Source organism: Triticum dicoccoides, chromosome 3B (genome assembly GCF_002162155.2).
Source record: "Triticum dicoccoides isolate Atlit2015 ecotype Zavitan chromosome 3B, WEW_v2.0, whole genome shotgun sequence".
Lineage (NCBI taxonomy): Eukaryota > Viridiplantae > Streptophyta > Magnoliopsida > Poales > Poaceae > Triticum > Triticum dicoccoides.
In genome coordinates, this window is record NC_041385.1 from 863,087,146 (window position 1) to 863,106,401 (window position 19,256).

The following is a 19,256-nucleotide window of genomic DNA, read 5'->3' on the forward strand; positions in this document are numbered from 1 at the left end:
TCAACATATTATTCAATAGAATTTCAGCTTCATCCAGTGTTCTTTCCCTGAAAACAGAACCAGCACAACTATCCAGGTAATCTCTAGAGGCATCGGTTAGTCCATTATAAAAGATATCAAGTATTTCATTTTTCTTAAGAGGATGATCAGGCAAAGCATTAAGTAATTGGAGAAGCCTCCCCCAAGCTTGTGGGAGACTCTCTTCTTCAATTTGCACAAAATTATATATATATCCCTTAAAGCAGCTTGTTTCTTATGAGCAGGGAAATATTTAGCAGAGAAGTAATAAATCATATCCTGGGGACTATGCACACAACCAGGATCAGGAGAATTAAACCATATCTTAGCATCACCCTTTAATGAGAACAGAAATATTTTAAGGATATAAAAGTAACGAGTTCTCTCATCTTTAGTGAACAGGGTGGCTATATCATTCAGTTTAGTAAGATGTGCCACAACAGTTTCAGATTCATAACCATGAAAAGGATCGGATTCAACCAAAGTAATTATATCAGGATCAACAGAGAATTCATAATCCTTATCAGTAACACCGATAGGTGAAGTAGCAAAAGCAGGGTCAGGTTTCATTCTAGCATTTAGAGATTGCTTATTCCATTTAGCTAATAACCTTTTGAGTTCATATCTATCTTTGCAAGCTAAAATATCTAAGGAACCTTCTTGATCAAAAACATAACCCTTAGGAATAACAAGTGATTCTTCATCATCACTTTCGTCAGTATTATCAGATTAAATATTTTCAATCTCTCTAGCCCTAGCAAGTTGTTCATCAAGAAATTCACCAAGTGGCACAGTAGTATCAAGCATAGAAGTAGTTTCATCATAAGTATCATGCATAGCAGAAGTGGCATCATCAATAACATGCAACATATCAGAACGAATAGTAGAAGCAGGTTTAGGTGTCGCAAGCCTACTCAAAACAGAAGGTGAATCAAGTGCAGAGCTAGATGGCAGTTCCTTACCTCCCCTCGTAGTTGAGGGATAGATCTTGGTTTTTGGATCTCTCAAGTTCTTCATAATGATAAGCAGATATATATCCCAAGTGACTCAAAGAATAGAGCTATGCTCCCCGGCAACGGCGCCAGAAAACATTCTTGATAACTCACAAGTATAGGGGATTGCAACAGTTTTCGAGGGTAGAGTATTCAACCCAAATTTATTGATTCGACACAAGGGGAGCCAAAGAATATTCTCAACTATTAGCAGCTGAGTTGCCAATTCAACCACACCTGGAAACTTAATATCTGCAGCAAAGTGTTTAGTAGCAAAGTAATATGATAGTAGTGGTAACAATAGCAAAAGGTAACAGTAGTAAAAGTAAAGTTTTTGGTATTTTGTAGTGATGATAGCAATAACAACGAAAAAGTAAATAAGCGAAGAACAATATATGGAAAGCTCGTAGGCAATGGATCGGTGATAGAGAATTATGCCGGATGCGGTTCATCATGTAACAGTCATAACCTAGGGTGACACAGAACTAGCTCCAGTTCATCAATGTAATGTAGGCATGTATTCCGAATATAGCCATACGTGCTTATGGAAAAGAACTTGCATGACATCTTTTGTCCTATCCTCCCGTGACAGCGGGGTCCTTACGGAAACTAAGGGATATTAAGGCCTCCTTTTAATAGAGTACCGAAACAAAGCATTAACACATAGTGAATACATGAACTCCTCAAACTACGGTCATCACCGGTAAGTATCCTCATTATTGTCACTTCGGGGTTAACGGATCATAACACATAATAGGTGACTATAGACTTGCAAGATAGGATCAAGAACTCTCATATATTGATGAAAACATAATAGGTTCAGATATGAAATCATGGCACTCGGGCCCTAGTGACAAGCATTAAGCATAGCAAAGTCATAGCAACATCAATCTCAGAACATAGTGGATACTAGGAATCAAACCCTAACAAAACTAACTCAATTACATGATAAATCTCATCCAACCCATCACCGTCTAGCAAGCCTACGATGGAATTACTCATGCACAGCGGTGAGCATCATGAAATTGGCGATGGAGGATGGTTAACGATGACGATGGCGACGAATTCCCCTCTTCGGAGCCCCAAACAGACTCCAGATCAGCCCTCCCGAGAGCTTTTAGGGCTTGGCGGCGGCTCCGTATTGTAAAACGCGATGAATCCTTCTCTCCGATTTTTTTTCTCCCCGAAACACAATATATAGAGTTGGAGTTGGAGTCGGAGAGGCACCGAGAGGCCCACAAGGTAGGGGGCGCGCCCTAGGGGGGCAGGCGCGCCTCCCACCCTCGTGGCCAGGTGGTGGGCCCCCTGGCCTTCATCTTTTGCAGGTATTTTTTATATTTTCCAAAAAGTTGCTCCGTGAAGTTTCAGGTCATTCCGTGAACGTTTGTTTCTGCACATAAATAACACCATGGTAATTCTGCTGAAAATAGCGTCAGTCCGGGTTAATTCCATTCAAATCTTGCAAGTTAGAGTCCAAAACAAGGGCAAAAGTGTTTGGAAAAGTAGATACAACAGAGACGTATCAAGGCCACAACTGGCTCCCCACACACGCCAACACTTGGCTTAATACGCACGCAAACACTTGGCCGCTGGAACCCACGATGACTTGGTCGTTGCAAGTGGCTAGCTGCACTTGCACTGGTTAGTCCGCTGCAGGCTGAACTGCAGGCGTGACATTTGCCCCCTCTTGAGCTGCTTGATCTTCCTCCGTCCAGATGGGTGCGTCCGAGTAGCGTTGCCGTATTACGTAGTAGTCTTCCCAGGTAGCCGCCGCCGACGGCATGGTGCTCCACTGCACCTATACTTGGACGACTGGGGCGCCTCCTTTCTTCATCATGCGGCGGTCCAGGACAGCGATCGGAACGCGGTCCACAGCCATGAGGTCCGGTATCTTGGGTAGCTCAGCGAAGACCGGAGTGTAGTCGGGGATGAACGGCTTGAGTTGCGAGACGTGGAACACGGGGTGGATGCGGCTGTCCGATGGCAAGTTCAGGCGGTACGCCAAGGTGCCGACGCGCTCCATCACCGTGAAGGGACCGAAGAACTTGTACGCCAGCTTGCAGTAGGGGCGGTTGGCGACGGAGGACTGGGCGTACGGTTGAAGCTTGAGGAGGACCTGTTCGCCCACGTCGAAGGCGCGCTCAGCGTGGTGGCGATCTGCTTGTTTTTTGAAACACGCTTGGGCGCGCGCGATCTGGGCGCGCAGCAACTCCGTGTGTGCGACCCAATCGATCTCCTTGCGTGGCGCATCCGTGGGTATGTTGGAGTGGACCGCTGGCATGCCGCTGAGGTTGGGCTCCCTGCCGTATAGTGCCTTGAATGGGGAGCAGTTGAGGGAGGCGTGGTGCGACGAGTTGTACCAGAACTCCGCTGCAGAGAGCCACTGGCGCCATTGCTTAGGTGTGTCGTGGACGGAGCATCGCAGATACATCTCCAAGCACTGGTTAACGCGCTCCATCTGCCCGTCCGTCTGGGGATGGTACGCCGTGGAGTACAGGAGCTTGGTGCCCGCGGCGTTGAGGATCTCGCGCCACATGGCGCTGGTGAACACTTTGTCGTGGTCGGAGACGATGGAGTGCGGCACGCTGTGGAGACGGATGATGTTGTCCCAGAAGGATCTGGCTACCTGAGCGGCGTTGAAGGGGTGGCGGAGAGGGACAAAGTGGGCGTACTTGGTGAGCCGGTCGACGGCGACCATGATCGCGTGAAAGCCATCGGACTTGGGCAACCCCTCGACGAAGTCCATGGTGATCTCCTGCCAGGGCTCTTGAGGAATTGGGAGTGGTTGCAACTTGCCGGCCTGGTGCGTTTGCTCGTGCTTCACGTGCTGGCATATGCTGCACTGCCTGACGAAATCTTCGACAGCGCGCTTCAGGCCGGTCCAGGCGAATAACTTGCGCACCCGGTGGTATGTGGCTGTGGCGCCGGAGTGTCCCCGACGACGCTGTGGTGCAGCTCGGCGATGAGCTTCGTCTGAAGTGCGGTGTTGGCGCCGATCCACACCCGTCCCCGTTGCCTGATCACACCTTGCTGCAGGGTGCGGCCCTGGTCGTCAGTGTAACAGAGCGCGAGCTTGGTGAGTAGTTCTTGCGCATCGGCGTCCGTTTCGTACGAATTGGCCACCTCTTGCAGCCATTGAGGTTGACACACAGACAGAGCATCCAGCGACAGAAGATGCCCCACCCTGGAGAGTGCATTGGCCGCGCCATTGTCCGTGCCCTTCTTGTAGCGAAATGTGAACTGCAACCCCACCATCTTGGACATTGCTTTGTGCTGAAGATCGGTGACGAGTTGTTGGTCTCCAAGCGAACACAAACTCTTGTGGTCGGTGAGGATTTCGAACGGGGCGCGCTGGAGGTACGGTCGCCACTTGTCGATGGCCATCATGACCGCTAGGAATTCCTTCTCGTAGGCCGAAAGCTTCTGGTTGCGCACGCCCAGGGCCTTGCTCAGGTACGCGACAGGGTGCCCATCTTGGACCAATACTGCTCCCACGCCAGTGTCGCACGCATCCGTCTCAATGGAGAACGAGCGCTTGAAGTTGGGGAGCGCGAGGACGGGCGTGCTCACCATGGCCTGCTTGAGCATCTCGAACGTTGTCTACGCCTTGTCGTCCCAGAGAAACCCCTTCTTGGTGAGCAGGCGCGTGAGCGGCTTTGCGGTGATGATGTAATGGGGCACAAACTTGCGATAGTGGCCAGTCAGGCCGAGGAAGCCGCGCAGCTCGGTGGGCGTAGTGGGCACGGGCCATGCACTCATGGCACTGGTCTTGCTCTCGTCAGTGGCCACACCATCCTTGGAGATGACGTGCCCCAGGTACTCAATCTTCTGTTGTGCGAACGAGCACTTGGAGGCCTTCGCGTACAGCTGGTGTTCGCGGAGCAGGTTGAGGACGATGCGCAGGTGTTCCTCGTGTTCCTGGAGATCGAAGCTAAAGACCAGTATGTCATCGAGGAATATGATGATAAACTTACGGACATGTCGGCCGAACACAGAGTTCATGAGGCACTAAAACGTAGCCGGGGCGTTGCAGAGACCGAACGGCATCACTCTAAAGTGATAATGCCCGTGGTGTGTTTTAAATGTCGTTTTCTCTTCGTCCTCCTCGCGCATGCGAATCTGATGATAATCGGCGCGGAGATCGATCTTGGAAAAGTAGGCTGCACCGCCCAGTTCGTCGAGCAGCTCGTCGACCACTGGTAGCGGGAATTTTTTCTTCACTGTCGCCGTGTTCAAACGCCGGAAATCCACGCAAAAACACCAACTGTCGTCTTTTTTCTTAACCAACAACACTGGCACTGCGTACGGGCTCAGACTGTGCGCTATCACCCCAGATTGAAGCATCTCTTGGACCTGTTTCTCGATCTCGTCCTTTTGAGCTGGTGAGTAGCGGTATGGCCTCGTGTTAATTGGAGCAGTGTCGGGCTCCAGGTTGACGGCATGATCATATTGCCTCTTGGGCGGAAGGGTTTTGGGTTCAGAGAACACGTCCTCATATTCAGATAAGAGTTTCTGAATATTGGCCGAAACTGGTTCAGGGTTAGTTTTTCCCATTGTTTCCACAGTAACCAAGGCTGCAGTCCAGATATCATTAGCCACTTCCATTCGGTGCAGGTCATACGCGTCGAGCTGGGATATTGGAGGCAAGTCAGAGGTGCGCACTCCTTGTAAGTGTACGCACTTGCCCTGGGTTTCAAACTCGATGGTCTTGTGTTGCCAGTGACAGTTCATGGGACTATGAGCTGATAACCAGTCTATGCCCAGCACTCCATCATAAGCATCTAGTGGAAGGACGCGTAGATCCGTGTGAAATGTATGTCCAGGCACTTCCCAAGTTAATCCTCGCATGATTTGAGTGCATCGGAGTCGTTGCCCATTTGCCACTCAAACTGAAACTGGGGGCATTTGTTCTGTCCGAACTGTCAGACGCGAGAGAAAAGCTTCACTGATGAAACTGTGAGTGCTTCCAGAATCAACCAAGAGCAACATAATTTGATTGCCCACTTGAGCTCGGAGACGAATTGTGGATGGTGTTTCCTCCCCAGAGAGCGCTTGCTGGGATAAGGAGCAGCATTCAGGTTCTTGTGGTGTCGATGCATCAAGCAATTGCAGGGTGTGGACTGTGTCGTCAGAAAGGATCTCGCCGAAGTCGCCGACCTCAATCATCAGGATCTGGCCGGTGCGTTTGCACTGATGCTCTCCGGAGTACTTGTCCCCGCAGCGAAAACAGAGGCCGTTCGCTCTTCTAAACTCGCGCAGTTGGCGCTCCCGTGCATAATCATCGCCCCCTTGTCGTGGTGCAGGTGCGGCGCGGACTGGAGCAGCGGCTGGTGGTGGTGCAGCTGGTGGTGGTCTCCCAACTGGTGTAATGCGTGGACGCGCTGTGCGCTGCTTCTCCAACTCTTCTTCCTGAATACGAGCAAACACGGCGGCCCGAGTGATGCTGGTAGGTGCTTGTAATCGGACGCCGAGGCGCAGCTCGTCCTTGAGGCTGATCAGAAACTATGAGATGAAGAATTTGGTGCTCAAGGTCGGATCCAGAGCTAGCAAATGGTACATGGCTGTCTCGAAGTGATGGCGATAATCCTGAACACTGCCTGTCTACCTTAACTGAATGAAGTTGTGCATCTGAACCTCGAACTCCTCTGGACCAAATTCCTCTTGCACTGCAGCTCTGAATTGTTGCCAACTGACCCCAGGGTGCATCTGTCGATAGGCCTGGAGCCACATTGCGGCCAGGCCATCCATGTACAGCGCTGCGGTGGTGACCCAGCTATGTTGTGGCACGCGGTACAGCTCGAAGTAGGTGGTGCAGTGGTCCAGCCAGATGTGCGGGGCGTCGCCGTCGAACCGCGGGAAATCATGCTTGGGCGGCTTGATGTAGTGGTCGCCGTGGCGGTCGAGCTTCGAGGACGATGGTGACCGCGCGGTGAGCAGCGGTGGACCGTGGTTGACGAGGCGGGCGAACGAAAGCTGTGCTGCACCATCTATGTAGAGGGGCAGCGACGGAGGGCGACTCGGTGGTGGTGGTGGGGGTGGTGGAGGGCGCGCGGAGGAGTCCGCGGTGGCCGTGACGCCCGATGGAGATGCAGCTTCGGAGACGGTCGCCGCGGGATCAACAGTCGGCGCGCCCTTGCGGGCCTCGTCCACATCGGCTTGCGTGAGGTCGATCTGCTTGGACAGGAGCTTGAGCTCGGCGGAGACTTGGTCGTTGTAGGCGACCTGCGCCTGGTGGCGTTCGTCGGCGGTCTTTTGATTTGCGTCGAGGCGGCGGATGACGGACTCGAGCAAGTTTTGCAACTTGTTCGTGGTCTCCGACATGGCGTCGAGCACGCGGCGGGTCTGCGCCGAGGGCTTGGATGGTGGTGTCATGGTTTCACAAGATCAGATCGAACCCCGGGCAGGATTTTGTGCGAGCTCGCCGGAGCGGCGCGCACCTGACCCGGTGGATGTTACCGATCGATCGGCAGCCAACGGCGGGGGGAAAATGGGCTCTGAATACCAGATTGTCACGCCCCGATCTAGAGGGATTTGGGGAGAGATGAGAAAGGGGATCGGGGTGAGGAAGAAGGAGAAGGGGTAGGTGAGAGCAAGAGAGAAGTCGAGGGGAAGTAGTTCATTTCCTTTTTGATACCGTCCTCGTCCAATGGTTCCGTTACAAGTAGGCCACAGCTGGCTCCCCACCATGTATGTGTGTTGTAGGTTTCATTAATTTGTTTTCAAATGAAGATATCTTTAGTCACACACATTAATTCTGTGGCTATATCTTTTTAACCTATGCTTTCATGTTTCTCCTCTGCTACACCACAAGGTGAAGTTCCTTCAGGATTACTTTGGTGCCAATTTGCTTGCTTTGATCACCTTTTTTTTTCTTCTTCTTTTACTAATCTGCACTTGAGTTGGATCATTGTGTTGTGGGTCACAGAATTACTTCACTCATAAATATCAAATCCAACTAATACATACATTGCCAAAATATAAGCCCATATTTTGTTGAGACAGACATATAATTACTACTATGTTCATACTTGTATGTGGTTTATGTGATAAAACTGAAAGCCTGTCTGGACGTGAATCTAATGGTTCCGATTCCAGATGAAAAAACATACTCCTATTAGAAAACATGCACTGGTGTTTGAAGCAACAAAGAAATGCATGCGCGGAGGAAACGAATTTACCAATTCATCCTTGCTTCTTTTTCGACTCGTTTGTCGGCTTGGGGGGTCAATCATGAGTTACCCCTTTCGTCCCAAAACTCCTCTCTTGGGATGTATCTAGACAAATCTAAGTCAAGAATTTTAGGACAGAGGTAATCCTTTATGGACTAGCAGCTTTCTCTTTACGCTGATCCCAACGTACAACAATTTATTACTATACTAGTGCTAGTAGCTTGGATCTCTGAAGATGTCTCAAAGAAAGAAAGAGAGCAATAAGGTTGACATTTGTACGGATGGAAAGGAACAGGGATAGTTTTGTTTGTTGTGTTGGTCGATCCATTTCGGCTGTGTGATACGTACGTATCATCACTTGATTTCTTTTTTTGCGGGTGCACTTGATTTTCTATTGATTGGGTGTAGTAAAAAAAATCAAGAGGAGAGTCTATCACCCAACGGCTGTAGCATTTTCTTGCAAGTTGAGGAGCACCATCATTCTTAAGGGAAATGAATGACATGTTTGTACGTACCACATCTACTAAAGCAGTAATGGATGAGATTGTACCGCCTTAACGTAATGGCTGGAGATGTCTTGTTTTAATCGTCGGAATTCCAATCTTTGTGTACTACTACTCCTGACATGCATGGTGTTTGTACTAGTACTCCACTAGTTAATGAGTTGATTCTGGTAATCCTGAGCACATGTGCTGACTACTAGTAAGTGAATTGATGCATGCCACTTTGCATATTGGTGCTGCGCTCCTCTTAGTCACTCAAATATCTCTCTAGCCCACTTTCACTTGATTCTTTTTTCCTTTTCTTTGTAGCACATTTCACTTTGATTATTCTTGACCTTTCATCAAAGACGATGCTGCTATTTGATTTCCCTTCAACCCGTAATCGGCTAATCGCTAGCAAAACCAGCAATACCCAGCATTTGACTTTAGTTTAAGACCTCTTTTGGGAGAAGCATCCTTCTGATTACAAGACCTCCGCTTCCTACAAGTTGGAGAATATCTATCTCTCAAGACCTCCATTTCTCCTAGAGATTTTGGGATGAACTAGCCTACTTATCTATTTTCCTTTGTTGTTCTTGGATCTTGAGGTGTATATTGCATTGACTTGAGTTTTGAGTAACTTTGGTGTGAATCTTGTCCTTGTGAGTGTTTCTTTCGAGTATTGTTATTTGAGTTCATGAAGTTTTTCACCTCAAGTCCACCTTTAAATCGTGAAAATTGGGCCACCCAACGGTTTGCCCCTTACCATTTGGTATCATGAGTAGGGTTGCCACAATTTGAAGCCCCTTCCCCTCATCTTTCTAGACTTGTTTTGATTTTTTACTTGCATAATTCAAAATTTCACACAAAAAGATAGGCTCACCCTATTTTGAAAGATTCCACTCGCAACACTGCACTACTCATTTCTTCACCTTCCTTCTACTAAAGAAAATGCCTTGCAAGGTGCCATAGGTAAAGAAAATGCTTATGAAAAATTGACTGGCTAGTCCCACAATCCGCACAAGAAAGCATCAAAACTACAGAGACTATTGACACTTTTGTTTCTCAGTGCAAAAAGACAAGGGTGGTGATTGATAATGAACTTCTCACAAGTCTTCAGCAGAAATATGATAGGCATCATGAGTGGTCTCGTCAACAGACTCAACAAAGTCTTCATGTCCACAAAAAGTGTGAAAGCTTTCTATCTAGAACACTTATGTCGGGCACGCAACATTTCATCGCACTTGGGCTAGTATGTCATTTCAGAAGACTATGCAAGAACTTTTTTGATATTGGATATGAAGAGCACCATGAGTGCTCCACTTCTCCTCATGATGATATGAAATAGCTTTGCACTCCGTCACCGGCTTCCTCAATTACAGGTCTTCTGCTGATACAGTCATCGTGAACTTTGAAGAAGAAGAATGTGTCAACTACATCGCGTCCAGATTCGTTAACTGAGCCAACTGCTCCACCGCTCATTCCCGACGACATTGTCCCGGATGCACCACACTGGTACAGAATTAGGGTTTGGAGGCAGTTTAGTTAGATGGACCGATAGTGGTTCCCGAATCCACCTCAAAGCTTGTGTCGCTAATACTCCGCACGGCCAACAATTTAGAAACCGCCTACAATATCATTGACAATGCAATGCATAAACACTTCCAATGTTTACGTGTCGCAAGCGGTTTAGTACAAATAACCGCCTCCATTTGTTATGGCAAGGATCTAACTATTTCTTGTTAGGTACGTACCCCTACTAATGATAGTCAAAATAAAACACTATAATATAAAGGTACAAAGACACCATATCTTTCATTGCAGTACCCATAGTACAATTTTTTTTACAAGTTCACATGATACAATAACATTGAAATAGTACATAAGGTGTACAAGTCTTTCACCCTCTGCTTATCTATGTGTTGTCTCAGCCAGGTGATGCAATCTTTGCAGCTGCTCGGTGATGCATGGTGGCCTGCTTCAAGGTCTACCGATCATCATCTGCATGACACATAAAAAATCTCAGTGGCTGCTAATAATATACATAGTTGACCCAAAATTCTTAAGTTGTAATGCAATGTATTTCACAAAGGTCATACCCGCGTGCCCGACACCGGAAGTTGTAGCAGGTTATTACTACACAATACAACTAAAATTATGCTAGTAGTCTGCATGGACGTGAAGACAATACATAGAAGATAAAGCGGAGAAGTGGAACGTAATGATGTCTGAAAAGAACTAACATTCAGCCTGATGTACTAACCTGGCACAAGATAACATCAACACCACAATGACAACTAACTAGATAAACATTATCAGGTTCTTCAATCCGCTCATCCGATCTGACCTGCCCCCTTGCCTGCTTCATGATTGCTCTTTTCTTTGAGTATGAACTTGGAGTAATCATATCTGACTCCTCCCTACTTTTAAACACTATATAGCAGTTGTTCTTATAACCATCCCGTCGACAGGTGATTGCGGAGATAAGATCTACGGTCAACTCCTAGATATTTCGTCCAGGGGTTAAAACACTCCACTCACTCCACACGACACAGGGAGGAAAAATTACCCATGCTCGGGCCACAGGCGAGGTGTAACACCCTACTCTTGCTCTTGAGTTCTTCATGTGTATTAATTCAATATAATTTCAGCTAGCCTAGCCCTTACATGTATTTTCTCCCACCCTATAGGTAGTGACTCTGAGAGACCTCCTTCAGACGCCGTTCGTTGACTCCTGCGACCCCCCGCTATAGGTTGTAGTTGATGACAACCTTTGAGACATTGTGTCACCTTGACCTGGCTGCGTCATGGCCACCAACAGCTGACCCTGACGGGTCCCTCCATCCTTGACCGTATCTTAAGTCCAACTGGACCATCTCTCTTGCATCCCATCAAGTCCATAGTGAGCCTGTCTGGATGAGTGAGCTTGAGCAGTCATGTCGTGGTATTCATCATAGTGCTCTCTCATACTAGCTGTCACAGTTGTACGCCACCATGAAAACCAAGTTCCACCTCCTCGTCGGGGCAATGGACTGATAGACCGCATCCTTGACCATGAACACCATGAACGTGAAGCTCACGAACAACATGCCCCTGATGACCGGGCAGAAAAAGTCCATCAAAAAGAAGAACAAAGTCGGCAATAAGAAGTGTGCCGCCTAGAAGATGAAGAATGCAATGCACATCACCAAGAAGAAGCTCGTCGCACTGACGAAGCAACGCAATTGTAATGACACCTTCGTGCTCTCACACATCAATTGATCGAACGAACAACAACATCGAGCACGAGAAGCACGACAAGAGGAAGAAGCTCACGCAGAACAACGTCATGACATGCGGCGCATGGCCAACACACCTCGCATGGATCATGAGGCAAACAATGAAGAACATGAAGAAAACCCACCTCATCAACGCCAAGTGCAACTTCAAATTCGCAACCTCCAAGACCACACCACCTTCAAGACAACAAGGAATGCTTCGGGAAGGTTAAGTTCACAATGCCTAAGTTCTCCGGCGTCATCTACCCCAATGATTACATCTCTTGTGCCCTCAAGATGGACAAGATCTTCCAGGTGTATAACTTTGACGAGCCGAAGAACATTTCCATGTCATCGCTTGAGTTCGACGACCACACACTCATATGGTGGAAACAAACACAAGAACTTTGACAAAAGCAAGGAGAAAGCTATTGCTACTTGCGATGAATCATGAGAGCGAGATTTGTGCTCAAGCACTATGCTCGTGACATCTTCAAGAAGCTCCAAGTGTTAAATCAAGGGACCAAAGACCGTTGAAGAGTATGACAAGGAGATAAAAAATGCAATGATCTGAGCCAATGTCAAAGAGTCTCATGAACAATCACTAGCAAAATCCGTAACAAGCTACCCCTCTTCGTTAGTTTCTCAACAAAAGTATCAAACATTTTCTTATGGTGGATGGTGAAGGAAGAAAAGTGAAGCAGTAAAACACAATGCCAGGAAACAGTCGCCGTATACGCTTGCAATGGTGCATACACCGTGTGGGTGACAAAAACTTGATACTGCCGATATCGATATACACCGTTCCTTCATCCGTATCGGACATGTTATTGCCGAGTTTGATACAACTGGAATCGATACACACCGTCCGTTCATCCGTCTCAGACAAACAAATTATTGTCGCATATGATACTACTGGAGTCAATACACACCGCCCTTTCATCGGCATCGGACAAATTACGTTGCATATCTGTTCCCAGCTGGAATCAATAAATGCTATACATAGCGTGTATCCTTAATTATATCGCGCCGCACACACGAATATCTCATTTCGGGATAATTCATTTACTACATTTCTTTCTTCACTTTAAATGAAAGAAAAAGGAAGAAATTCCATCACCAGGCAGGAATAGGGAGGCATCATGTTTTTGGTGTGATTGAACACCCCTTTTTAAAAATACAGGAGAAAGAAGGGGGCCAAATTGCAAAATGAAGCAGAGGCAGAGCCAGGGTGGGATTATTTACCAGTGGCCCCTTGTCCTAACAGGAATTCCCCAAACCCTCCAAGTATTGCTGTTGCTGTTCCTCCTCTCTATAGGCTCTGTGTTCCCATCCATTCTCCCCCGATTGATTCCCCATTCCAGCCAGCCAGCTGCCATCCACCCCCGCCCCCGCCCCCGCCTCCGGCGAGATCCCCGGCGGCCGAGATCTCCCCGACGGTAAGCCCTTTGCCTCTCCTCCCTCCCTCCCTCCCTCCTCGGAATGAAAGCACGGCGAAAAATCGCGCCTTTTTCTTTTGTACGGAACAAACCCCAGCGCGCCGTGCCCTAACCCCTGTCCGTCTTGCTTCTTTTCGCGCAGCCGCCATGGCCGCGCAGGCCCCCGAGGGCGAGGGGCCGGCCCCCGCCCGCCCATCGCGCATCCGCGTCATGCGCCCGGAGGTGGAGGAGGTCCTCAAGAGCCCCCGCCGCGCCCGCGCCAAGCTGCACAAGGAGGGCGGCGGCGAGCAGGAGGACGGCGCCGGCGCGCGCCCGCGGTACGACTGCGCGTTCCAGGACGAGGAGGGGCAGCAGGGGTTCGCGCCGCCCGACGTGGTGTGGTGCAAGGTGCGGAGCCACCCCTGGTGGCCGGCCCAGGTCTTCGACGCCGCCGACGCCTCCGAGCTCGCGCTCCGGCACGCCAGGCCGGGGGCGCCCCTCGTCGCCTACTTCTGGGACCGGACCTTCGCCTGGATGGACCCCTCCGCGCTGCGCCCCTTCCGCGCCCACTTCCCCCGCCTCGCCGCCCAGAGCACCGTCTCCAGCTACGTCGCCTCCGTCGACGCCGCGCTGCAGGAGGTCACCCGCCGCATCGAGGCCGGCCTCTCCTGCTCCTGCTCCCCGCCCGCCGTCGCCAGGAAGCAGCAGATTCACAACTCAGGGATCAGGGAAGGAGCCTACGGCGCCGTGGTGGACGAGGTGTACATGAGGGACACGTTCCGTGCCAAGCCGTTCGTCGACTACATTTCGGCGCTGGGGAGGAGCCCACTGGCCGGCGCCGATCGTCTCGACCTTGCCACCGCCATGGCGCAGCTCAGGTCTTTCAACCGGTTGAGGTGTCCAATGGAGCTTCCTGAGTTTGTCATCTTCCAGGGGATTGAGGATGTTGCTGCTGCCGTTGCTCCTGAGGCTGATGCTGATGCTGATGTGGCAGCAACACAGCAGACAAAGAGGAAGAGGACGGAGGAGAAGGGCGGCGGGGATGGCAATGCTCCGGCCAAGGAGAAGAGATCGAGGCACGGCGAGAGCTCATCGCGCAAGAAAGATGCTCCTGCAGAGGAACAAGAAGAGGCCATTGATGATGCTCCGACCAAGGAGGAGAAGAAATCAAGGAGGCGTGGCGAGAGCTCATCGCGTGAGAGAGATGCTGCTGCAAAGGAACCAGAAGTGGCCATTGATGTTGAGGACAGCCCTCCTATGCCCAGGGACAGGATCATGGACACCTCCGAAGATGCACCGGATAAGGGAGAAGCTCCTGCAAACAAAGATGCCGCCATGGTTGAGGACACCCCTCCTATGCCCAGTACCAAGCAAAGGAAGTCAAAGAGAGGTAGCAAGACTTCAGCTGATAAAAAGAAGAAAGACACCTCCAAAGACGCGGCAGGTAAGGGCGAGTCTCTGCCAGAGGCAGAGCCTGCCAAAGAAGATGATGTGAATGGGGACAGCTCTATGCCGAGTGTGGAGGCGACAGATGATACATTGAGCAAGCAAAGGAAGTCGAAGAGAGTTAGCAGGAGTGCAGCAGAGAGCAAGAAGAAAGACACCTCCAAAGACGCAGCCGATAAGGGCGAGCCTCTACCAGAGGCAGAGCCTGCAAAAGAAGATGATATGGATGAGGACAGCTCTATGCCCAGCAGCGGGGCGGCAGATGATACATTGAGCAAGGGAAAGAAGTCAAAAAGAGCTACTAGGAGTTCAGGAAAGACAAAGAAGAACGACACCTCCAAGGACGCAGATAAGACAGAGTCTGTAACTGAGCCTGCAAAGGAAGTGGCCGAGAACGAGGACAGCTCTATGCCCAGTGCAGAGGCGACAGATGACACAGTGAGCAAGGGAAGAAAGTCGAAGAAAAGTAAGGGTTCAGCAAAGACCAAGAAGAAAGATGCAGATAAGAATGAGTCTCTACCAGAGCCTGCAAAGGAAGTTGCCGAGGATGAGGACAGCTCTATGCCCAGTGCAGAGGCGATAGATGGTGCATTGAGCAAGGAAACGAATTCCAAGAGCAGTACAAGGTCGGCAAAGAAGAAGAAGAAAGACGCAGGTAAAAAAGAGTCTCTACCAGATCCTGCAAAGGAAGGTGCTGAGAATGAGGACAGCTCTATGCCCAGTGGAGGGGCGACAGATGGTGCGTTGAGCAAGGAAACAAATTCCAAGATCAGTACGAGGTCGGCAAAGAAGAAGAAGAAAGACGCAGATAAGAAAGAGTCTCTGCCAGAGCCTGCAAAGGAAAAGGCCACTGGTACTGACAGTTCAACGCTGAGTAGAGTGGTGGCAGATGATACACCGAGCAAGAAAAGGAAGTCCAGTAAGAAGAGTTCAGCCAGTAACAGGATCATAGACACCTCCATGGATGCTGTGGATGGCATGTTGAGTGAGAGAAAATCAGGGCGTAGGCTAAGGTCCAGCCACAAGATTGTAGAGGCTTTGGAGGTTATGAAATGGCCGAGGAAGAAGGATGCTGGTGAAACCACAAAGGTAAAAGATAAAGATGCTGCTTTGCCCAAGGAGAACAATCTAGGGCATAGAGCGGGCTCTGCACGCCACAAGGATAAAACCACAATCACAAAGGATGGGAATGGACTTACAGTTTCTCCTCTCAAGAAAAGGTTGCACCTTGATGTACACTCAGCAACAGAGAATGCGCCCTTCGCAGTCTCAGAGCTTGGCAGGAAGAAGAAGACGCTTATTGAACTTCTGGCAGAGACAGCTACCCCTAACCCTTCAGCAGGTGGTAAGAGCAAGGCTCGAGCGGAGCGTCCCTTGCCTTCTTCAGTCCTGAAACCTGAGGCTACACCGAACACCAGAGGGAAGCGTTCTTTGCCTGCTTCTACTGAGACACCTGAGGATCCAGGCCGTGATAAGGATACAATTAAGACCAGAGAGAAGCGTTCTGTGGCCGCATCGACCGAGAAACCTGAGCGTGATACGAGAAGTACAGTGAAGGCTAGAAGAAAAAGTTCTTTGCCTTCTTCAGCCGAGGAACCTGAGGACCCAGACCGTGATAAAAATGATGCAATGAAGACTAGAGGGAAGCGTTCTTTGCCTGCATCAGCTGAGAAACCTCAGGATCCTGACCGCGGCACAAAGGGTACAGCGAAGACTAGGGGTAAACGCTCTCTGCCTGAATCAACTGAGGATCCTGACCGTGTTACAAAGGGTTCATCAAAGACTAAGGGGAAAGGTTCTCTGCCTGAATCAACTGAGGAACCAGAGGGTCCTGATGACCGTGATATGAAGGATTCAATGCACACCAGGAAACGAAAGAAGCTCGACACATTGGGGGATTTGTCTTCCCAGCCACAGCCTGTTTCTCCCAAGGGTTCCACGAAAGCTCGAGAAGTGAAGCGCAAAGCTGCTGGGCAGAAGTCACAGGCATCTCCTGTTGTCAAAGCCAATGGTGGCATATCAGGCGATACGTCTTCCAAGAGGTCCGCAAGGCGCAAAGCTGCTGAACCGAAGCCACAGGAAACCCCTGTTGTCAAAGCTAACGGTGAAGCTTCTCAGACGAGATCGCGTAGGGCCATAAACAGTGGAGTGACTGTTCCAGACAAGTCTCCACGCTCTGTTAAGCCGGATAAGGGCAAGAAAGGTGCCGTGGCAGAAGGCTCTCCGTCTTGTGGTGAAATGCTGTCACAGCTTTGTGTCGGAGCAAGTGATGCTGAGAAGATGGGGAAGATCGCCCCTACAAGCGCTAGCTTCTTGACTGATTTCCTGAAGAGCGCTCGTGCCTGTACTTCTGATGTGGAGGAGGCAGCCAACGCAGACTGCCGTGCTTCTAGTCCCCATGCTGACGAGGAGATACCTGAGAAGGCAGCAGCAGACAAAGTTTCTAGTCCCAATGCTGACGAAGAGATACCTGAGGAAGCAGCAGCAGACAAAATTTCTAGTCCTCATGCTGTCGAGGAGATACCTGAGAAGGCAACAGACAATGTTTCTAGTCCTCATGCTGACATGGAGGTGCCCGAGGAGGCAGCAGACAAAGTGTCTAGTCCTCATGCTGACGATGAGGTGATACCTGAGGAGGCAGCAGAGAAAGTTTCTAGTCCCAGTGCCGATGAGGCGATACCCGAGGAGGCAGCAGAGAAAGTTTCTAGTCCCAATGCTGATGAGGTGGTACCCGAGAAGGCAGCAGTTGAAGTTTCCAGTGCCCCTGCTGATGAGGCGATACCTGAGAAGGCAGCAGAGAAAGTTTCCAGTCCCAATGCTGATGAGGTGATACCTGAGGAGGCAGCAGACAAAGTTTCTAGTCCCCATGCTGATGAGGCGATACCTGAGGTGGCAGCAGATGAAGTTTCACTTGCCCCTGCCGACGAGGAGACACTTTTGAAGGTAAAAGAGGAAGTTTCTAGTCCCCTTGCTGACGAGCAGACACTTGAGACGGCAGCAACAGAGAAAGTTTCTAGTGCCCCTGCCGACGAGGAGACACTTGAGACGGCAGCAGCAGAGAAAGTTTCTAGTGCTCCTGCCGACGAGGAGACACCTGAGACGGCAGCAGCAGAGAAAGTTTCTAATGCCCCTGCCGGCGAGGAGACACTTGAGAAGGTAAAAGAGGAAGTTTCTAGTCCGCATGCTGATGAGGTGATACCTGAGAAGACGGCAGAGAAAGTTTATAGTCCCCATGCTGAGGAGGCGATACCTGAGAAGGCAGCAGATGAAGCTTCTAGTCCCCCTGCCGACGTGGAGACACCTGAGAAGGCAACAGAGAAAGTTTCTTGCCCCCCTGTCGACGAGGAGATAGCTGAGAAGCCAGCAGACAAAGTGTCTAGTCCTCATGCTGAAGCAGAGATGTCTGAGAAGGCAGCAAAGAGCTCCCCTGCTCCATCAGAGCCGCCGGTGGTGGCTGATAATATGAAGGACGATTACTGGTCTGACATTCTCATAGACGTGGAGGAACCGCTGTCTAGTCTGGCAAAGAAGAAGGACAAGGGCAAGATGAGATCAAGCAAGAAGCAGCGGCGTGACGACGAGATGAAGCAAGATGAGAGCCAGCAAGACAAGGCAGAGGCAGAGAATGGGAAGGCGAACGGGGGTGGCGGCCAGGCAAGCGCGGCCGAGGAGGACGCGTCGCTGATGGGGCTGGTGCTGCACTTCAGCAAGCCAGGCGCGGTGCCCTCGCGTGGCGACCTCATCGAGATCTTCAGCCAGTACGGGCCCGTGAGCGAGGCGAAGACGGAGACAGACCAGCACTCCAGCTCGGCCCAGGTGGTGTTCAGGCGGCGCGCGGACGCGGAGGCGGCGTTCGGCGGCGCGGGCAAGATGGCGGCCCTCAGGCCCAGCCTCGACAGCTTCCGGCTCACCGACTTCCCGTCCGCTGCCGCCGCGTTCCGGGGCGACGACGGGCCGAAGCAGGGGTGAACAGGGCTGCTGGAGGTGGAGGAGAGAGGTAATTGGATATGATGATTTATTTATTGCCTGTGTTTGTTGCATTGAGCTGCATGTGCTGATGCTGTGTTGCTGTGTTGTTGGTTTCAGGTGAAGGAGGAGAGGAGGAGGTGTTTGTTATTTAGGTGGTGGTAGCTTTGTGGTTGTGTTAAAAGGAGGAGTAAGCATTGTGGCTTTGTGGTGTCTTTTTGGAGCTCCCTGGATGCTGATGCTGAGAGGTGTTTGTTATTAAGTAGTAGTATAAGATGTAAAAAGACTATGGCATGGTTGCATGTGAGGATTGGATGCATGTGAGGATTGGTGTAAAAACCTGGTGACTTTGTTGGTACCCTACCTGAAAGTCTGTCTGTCTTGTGTTGTGTGTCTGGTTGAGTTGTGTGGTGAATGAGAGTGCTATTGGTTGGGGGTCACTAGTTGTTATTGTTGGTGTTGTGGTTATGTTTGTAGCAGCAGAGGAGTAATAGCTTTTACTATATGA

At 50.1% G+C, this 19,256-nt stretch overlaps 1 protein-coding gene across 1 annotated transcript; it reads left to right on the forward strand.

The window, feature by feature from the left end:
• Positions 1-13,504: 13,504 nt before the first annotated feature.
• Positions 13,505-19,256, forward strand: LOC119279029 (protein piccolo-like). Its single transcript, XM_037560452.1, has 2 exons — positions 13,505-18,779; positions 18,869-19,256. Exon 1 carries the CDS (start codon positions 13,505-13,507, stop codon positions 18,749-18,751), a length of 5,247 nt encoding a protein of 1,748 aa, XP_037416349.1. The 3' UTR covers positions 18,752-18,779; positions 18,869-19,256.

Coding starts and splice junctions, on each gene's coding strand:
- LOC119279029 (XM_037560452.1), top strand. CDS start 13,505: ATGGCCGCGCAGGCCCCCGAGGGCGAGGGGCCGGCCCCCGCCCGCCCA.